We start from the raw sequence: 7,854 nt of genomic DNA, 5'->3' as shown, positions 1-7,854 counted from the left end.
GTCGATCGGCGACATCGTTGGCAGCCGACGAGCCGACGACGCGTACTACGCTGGAGCCGGCTAAACGCACCAGCGGTGGCCGTCTGCGATCCCCAGCTCCCAGTCCGATTCCCTCACCTGTAGCCAGTCCGATTCCTAGCCCGTCCCGAAATCGTTTCGTCGTGTGTCGGGTGCCGGAGGCATCGCTAATACGTTCCACCGACTCCTCGGCATCCACCTCGCCTGTTACCCCGCCATCCCTTGGTTCCTCCCCGAATTTCTTCCCCGGTGCGTCGAGTGGCCCGTCACGGTTCCGCGTGTCGGTCGTCGAGTCGGCGGGCGCCGGTCGCTCGTCGCCCAAATCGGTCGTCACTTCTCCTGGCAGCTCGATCACGATCGGCTTCAACGTCAGAATCGACGCGGCCGACTCGGACGATTCCGATAGCGTAATCAACAAGACGGACGCCAGCGGTAATACAGTCGTGTCTATGTCCGATACGCTTCACGTAGTCTCATTAGCGAAAGAAACGTCCTCCTCGAGCGAAGATATTGCAAAGGAGAAGGAAGGTTGCGACGAAAAAACGAAGACACTATCGAACGAACAGCAAGTTAAAGCGCGACTCGAGATAAATGAGATTGTTACTGCGACGTCCAAGAGTGAATGTGAGAAGATAATGGAGATTAAAGAAGAAGAACAGTTAGATCAAAATGATGTAATCGAGACATTGCAATTTAGAAAAAACGAGATGGATTACGACGAAAATAAAAGCAATGTTACGACGATGGATTTTGAGAAGCCCGCGATAGTTGATGGGAACACCAAGACGATCGCAGATCGTCACATCGTGTATACGAGTACAAAAGAACTCCAAGTACCTGCATATTTGAACGAAGATACGATTAGTGTAGTCGAGGATAAAGCCTCGAACGCGATAAAATTGTCCTTGGATAACACTTTGGAATTGAGCCGAACACCTTCAGAGGAGTTATCCACCTGCGTGTCGAGATCTTCCCCAAGTACTACTTGGACGGAAACGTTCTCGACTCGCACAATGGAGTCACACTCACGGGAACAACCGAGCACATCAGTGCAGAAGCACAAGTCCAGCCTGGAGAAGCTCTTGTCATTGTTCCAGCATCCTGGCCAATTCTTCTCGGACTCCTCGAGCGCCGTTGTGGACACGAAAAGCTCCCTGCAGGAGAATGTCAGCGGTGTGATGGCATTGGGCGACAAGCTGCAGCAGTATTTGAAGGAAGGCCGAACCAAGATCGATGGTTCATGGTCGGAGCACGGTTCTCCGGTGAAGAACAAATCGATGGGACTAAATATATCGCAGCTGCAGAGTCTGACCGGCATATTCACATCTTTTAAGCTCGAGCCACAACCGAGTCTCGTCGATCACAACACCAAGTCTTTTAGTCAGGTGAAAAATCAAGATGTGAATAGCAGGCAGAAAAATTTAGAAGAATCGACAGAAATAGAAATTGCGAGAATCGACAACGAGAGAAATTTGGATCAAGTGAGTAAGAGCGGCGAGAATAATTTATTTGATCAAAAACAGAATCAGAGCACGAAGGACGATGAGAAAGACTTAGTTAGTAAAGAGAAGAATCAGATTATTGAAAAGGGCGAGGATTTGTTTGGTCAAGACAAAAGTCAGGTTTTTAAGGACGATGAGCAAAAATTATTCGATCAGATCAGTAGAGACAATGAGAAAGATTTTATCAGTCAGGAGAAGAATCAAGTTTCGAATAATGATGAGAATAAATTATTCGATCGGATGAAAAATCAAACTATAGAAATTGATAAAAGAAATTTAGATGAGAAGGAACAAGGAATTATCAGAAATGCAGGTGAAAATTTTGAAGAAAGCCAGGATATAGAGAGGAGAGGTGAGGTTGTGAACGATGATCCAGAAGGTGAGAGGTTGCGAAATGTCATTACGAGAAACGACGTTAACGATGAGAAGGATGTATGTAACGTGGATGACATAAGGTGGACAGATTCTGATAGAGTTAGTGATCGACTGTTACCTGAAAGTGTGCAATCAAAGGACGCTAATAATTTAGTATTAGACGGCAATTACGCCGCGACAAATGCACCAGCGATCTTGTCGTCGCCGGCGAGCGAGTGTACCGCGTGTATAAATGTAAGATTAACAGACATTGCCGGATATTCTGCTTTAAAATTAGGAAAAATTGCCGACGTATGTATAGAATGTAGCGTTGCGAACCGGTTCGAAGATTTTGTCAGCGAGAAAGAGCGTGATGATGCGCAGGATTCGAAACGTACAAAGCGTGACGATAACGTCGAGTGCTTAAGACGCGATGATTCGGAGATTTTAGGGAATAATGACACAAAGTGTTTACAACACGACGACGCGGTTGAAGAAACGAATGCCACGATGATAAGGACATGTGATACAACCACGGACAGTATTAATCAGACTAGTGATAGTAGGTTTTTTCCGATTTCTAACATAGCGTACGATAGTAAGGAAACTGTAGATAACATAAGTATCGCGTCGAACACGACGGACGACGATGTTGACGTAATCAGGTCTGTCCCGGGGAAGGGCGGACCGTCATCGACGTCGTTGACGTCGTCGAAGGACGCGAGCGTTTACTTAAACGAGGAAGTTACCAGTAACATTCACCGAGATCAACGGTGCGATTTTACGAGAAAAAGGAAGGAAGAAGATGTTTACCACGATTCTGTTGACTGTGCAAGTACAAGTACAAGTGTAAATATTAAGATAGATCCGCAGGGAGAGTCGGAGACGACGAGTCCAGCCGAGAGTCAGGAGGCGCCAGAACGACGGTTGTTCCTGCCAAGTAGCGTCGACAAACATCGAATTATCCTGAAAGACGCTGTAGAGACCGCGAACCATCCGCAGGACGAACATACTCAGCGGACGGTCGATCCGACCATTCTCGTCACTCCATCGCCGCATGAGACGTCCGTGACAAGTCTGGACAAGTCTGACGCGGAGGAGCTTATCTTTTGCATGACCGACGTCTCCACGGACGGCACGTCCATAGAGGACGAGTTGTCACCTCAAGGCGTCGCGCCCAGAAATTCACCGAATAAACTGGCGGAGTCGTACTTTGAGCTGCTGCCCGCTTCGAGGACCACCGTGTCAACGGGCAGTACGCTTCTGATCGACAATCCTGGGAGTGTGCACAGAAATAGTCAGGATTCCGGGATCGAGGAGAGCGCATTGGCGATCGACGATACCGTCGTTGCAATGACGGGGGTGCCGCTGATACCGCCGCCGCCGCCGCCGCCACCGCCACGCAGCAGCCTCCAGGAAAGCGTCGACTCAGGGATCGAGTCGGAGTGTTCGTCAATATGCATCAGGATGGAATCCGCCACCGCCGGGATCAGCGCGCTGGAGATCGTCGCGACGCCGAAGAGGCCCGCGGGTGACGATAACGAGGAGGAATTCGGAGAGTTTGCTTCAGATTTCCTCGCGAGGGAGACGCGACTGGTCGACAGCGATAGCACGAGCGGCGACGGCGTCTCGTACCTCAGCAGCGTCAAGTGCGCGGTCGTCAACACGATGCGACCCGTCGCCGACGAAGGCGTCGCTCGACCGGCGGCGCCGTCGATGATCGCGCACTCCCCCGCGGCCGTACACGGCACCAGGTGAGTGTGTATTATAGGGCGACTCCTTCTCTGGGCTTCTTCTGCGGAACCTTTGCAGCAATCTTAGAATGCGTTGCGCGCGCGATTATTATTTTAGAAGCTTTAAATCTCAGGTATTATCAGAAACAATCTGGTCATCGGCTACAACATAATTTTAAGAGGAGAAGATATGACAATTATGTTTTGACATCCTGATAAATAAAGCTTGCGGGTTATCTCTTCAAAGTTGAAGAATAAGATTGCGAAAATAAATATATCCAATAATTAAACTTCTACTCCTCGCCACGTGTCGGGAAAGGTCCGTGCATTCTAAGAATTAATGTGTGGAAGAGGATGTGTTTCTTTCCCCGCTGCTTCGACTCTTCTTCATTTCCTGCTTACTCGCTTTTTCCAACTTGTGTAATCGACATCAGTTTTTGTATCGATGCTATATCTGAGGAGCTGAAAAAAAAATAATTAAAAAAAATTTTAAATATTTGGCTACTAAATATTGAGCGCACTTGAATGAGGCGCGAAATGATGAGAGATGTAATCTCTTTGTCGATTATTTGAATGGAGATACGAAAATCTGCGGAAACCTTTGTTTATTCGAGAGATTACGGAGCTTTTAAGTTGTAGTTTTGCGATTTTTTTCGTTTTCCTGTTGAATTGATCCTCATCCTTCGACAACAGTAACGTCTCTGCTTATTAACAAAATATGAAGGCAAAAAACAAAATTATGTCTAAAGCTTTTATATCATTTTATGTTTTGCCTTTCTTCTAGTTGATGTACTTCTTGCCGTTGCATGTTTTTATTCATTGCATAAATTTCATTATTATAGATATTATGATTTTAAAAATTTGCTTTTAAAAACTGATTTTATATACAGGGTGTTCCATCCTGTATATATATGTTTGTGTAAATTGCAATTTTATAAATAATCAAATTACACGAACGAATTTATCTTTATTATTAATATTCAAAAAGTTTGTTCGCACAGGTTTTTTTCTCAATATAATATTTCGTTTTTCCAGTCCGAAATAATGCAACTGAGGTGGAGGAATACAGTGGCGGCGAAGCTTACGAGACAGGTCCAATGGAGTACGATGACGACGAGGATGACGAAATCGACCAACTCGAACAAGTGATGAAGCAGCTCGAGCCAAAGTATCGGCGCTACGCCAATTGGCGGATCTGAATGCTGCTTGAAATTGTCCTTTGCAGAAGATACCTAGAATGCTTGGCTCCAAGGACCATCGATTCCGTAGATACTTAATATTACATCCTCCATAGCTATATAAATTCTTGGTTCCACGAGATCCTGGTATCATTGATCCTTGATCGATTTTCTATTTTGTTTCTTTTTTATGTTTTCAAGTTCAAAAAATTCTTAGTTTCGTAAATTCTAATTTATCTAAATTTTTCGGTCTTTGTAAAATTTACTTTTAAAGACATACATTTTTTTGTAAATTGGGAAGATTAAGTTTGACAGATATTTGGAATAGGAATAACTCTTTTTCGATCAGCTTTTTGTTGGAAATACTTAAAATAATGTGTTCATCTGTACACAAGAAAATCTTGATAACACGCATTTTTGCAATCAGATTATAAATCCTTAATGTTATATCTCTTAGTCTCTATCTCATGGCATTTTAATATCTCCGGATCTTTGTTATACTAGATCTTCCGTCTTGAATTTGATAGAGCTCTGTTTTTACAAATCTCTATTTCACAAATCCTTGAAACTCTCAGAGCTCATTAGAGAGAAAATAAATGGAATTAAGATGCTTTAGCGTAGAGGAAGTATACATATACTTATATATATATATATATATATATGTATATATATATATATAATATATAAACGAGCATTATAAACTTAATTTTTGATTATAATAGGTGTCGAATAATGTCTCATGTGCTAGCTAGTTTCGTGTCTTTTTTTATTTCATGGACAACAAAAGAAGAGAAGAGGGATATGAAGGGAGAAAATAATAATTCAATAAAAGCTGAGAAGGAAGATTATGCAAATATATAGATAAGCGATCGATTCTAGTCTCGGAGACAATCGATTCATCAGAAAATTGTAAAATTTAATGTGCACCACTGTCTCATGCGACACGTAACGCGCTGGCATCGTGATCAATGTGAAAAAAGCCAGAGCTTCTTAAACTTACAAATCATGGGACACCAAAGATTAATAGTATTATTTCTTTGTTGTCCCTCGAGTCTCTAGAAAGATTTTTGTTTGAAGAAATACAAAGAGGTGTTCCATTGCGATCCTATTGAAGATGTTCTTTCAATTAGATGATGAAAATATTAAATTGGAGACAGTGGTTGTTTCAATATCGATACATTTCACACAATTAGTTTATAAAGATGACGTTAAAAATTAATTAATATTTGTCAAGTAAATGTATATACATTATAATTTATAAGAACATTGAAAGGGCATCTTGGGCGCGGACACCTTGTATATAAAATACAAGTAGTGTAAATTTTTTCAATGTAACTTTCTATACGATTAAATCTTACTTTTGTTGGATGAATTACACAGTGTGAAGTAGATATAATGAAAGAATAAATATTTGTCGCAATTAACTAACTACTAATCAATGTAGAGAATTATTAGTTATTATATATTTCCAGATTTTTTTGTGGAACAGTTTTGTGGAACATTGACCTAAGATACATGGCGATTATACTTTAAACGAAATACTTTAACGAATTATTACTTAAATGTACATCACTCTTAACTGAAAAACTATGGAAAACTTCCTGAATGCCTTGCATATATATAGTGTCATAGAAAATATGAGAATCAGTAACATAAGTCACTCTTGAAGGGGAAATGTGAAGTCGATTTCCGAAGAAAAATCTGCCAGTACAATTGAAGTATATAGTGGCATCTAAGATTAAAAATTAAGAGATGCAGCTAATCGAGCTTTAAGAGTGTAAATAGTAATAAAATTATTTTAATTAATTCATAATTAATTTGAAATCTTGTTTGTACATATTGTAATTTGGATTATATATATATATATACATCAAAATATTTAACGTTAAAAAAAAGGAGAGAATAAAAAAAAGTTGTTTGAAACTTAATTTTTTTTAATCGCAATATCGAACTTTTAGCTAATATGATTTCTACTACTGGTTATCATATTCTCTGAGATGTTCTATACATTTATATGTATATTTGTGTGCGTACGCGTGTGTATTGGTATGTAATGATGTGTATCAAACGAAGAAGGCGCGATCGAGAAATATTTACGGTTATTACAAGAAAAGATCGTGTTTTACATCACAGACGATAGATTTCGAAGACTCGAATCTCGAATGTTTCGTAAGAGAATCTAATTAAGCTCTAATAATATGAGATAAAGCTCTTGTTGATATTCATATATGTTAATATAATAAATAATAAAATAATTTATATTTTTATTATTTTTTTTATACACTTGGAACTTGTATAAAAGAATGAAACTCAATTTTTAGCTTAAGTTTATGTGCAGTAAAGATAAGAAATCTTTATCGCAATATATACTTGTGCATATATATGTATTTTTTTTAATAGACATCAAGCAGGTTTTTTTTTACATTTTTATATAAATATTTTTTACCTTTTGTAGGATTAAGATTTATTAAAAGATTAACTTTTTATCTTTTTGTTTTGCATTTTATTTATTAAGAATTGGAATATTGCAATTTTTTTAAGCAACTTGTGCTCTTTGATATCATATACATATGTTTCTCTTTTTAGTATCCTTGTTAAATATTAGAAACAGATTCGAGTCTCATCGGAAGTATCGTCGAAGTTATCGCGTTTAGGTAGCTCGAAATTCCCTGAAAATTGCGACTAAACACATCGAGATCTATTATTCTTATTATATATATGTATATTTATATATACAGAGTGGCTTATTTTAAATGATTTATTGATGTTTTTCGAAAATCAAGACTTCCAAAAAACATTTCTCGATAGAAGCTTTGGTTTTTGAGAAATATCAATGCGTCATTTAAAACGGGCCACTTTGTATATATACATATACATATACATCTTAAATTATATATATATCTCTCGTTTGTCGTTATTTACAATACAAATCTCGTTACAAATGTAAATATATATACATATGTATATGTACAGTATATATATTTGCCACGTTGCTGGTGGCTGATGTTAAAGTAGAATGAGATCGTCGCACCTGTGGTGACAATGTCGACGACAATTATAAACCTTCTT

General features: G+C 39.4%; 1 protein-coding gene across 1 annotated transcript in view; it reads left to right on the top strand.

Annotated features, from left to right (window-relative positions):
- LOC140676470 (uncharacterized) overlaps positions 1–4,784 on the top strand; it is a 10,660-nt gene extending 5,876 nt beyond the window's left edge. The window contains exons 10-11 of the mRNA XM_072911563.1: positions 1–3,628; positions 4,643–4,784. The exon at positions 1–3,628 is cut by the window's left edge and continues 193 nt beyond it. Coding sequence (XP_072767664.1) covers positions 1–3,628; positions 4,643–4,652 — 3,638 coding nt within the window. The 3' untranslated portion in view covers positions 4,653–4,784. The remainder of the gene's footprint in view (positions 3,629–4,642) is intronic.
- The last annotated feature ends 3,070 nt before the right edge of the window (positions 4,785–7,854 follow it).

This window comes from Anoplolepis gracilipes, chromosome 2, assembly GCF_047496725.1.
Source record: "Anoplolepis gracilipes chromosome 2, ASM4749672v1, whole genome shotgun sequence".
Lineage (NCBI taxonomy): Eukaryota > Metazoa > Arthropoda > Insecta > Hymenoptera > Formicidae > Anoplolepis > Anoplolepis gracilipes.
Note: the sequence above shows the minus strand (reverse complement) of the source record. Positions and strands in the feature narration are given on the sequence as shown.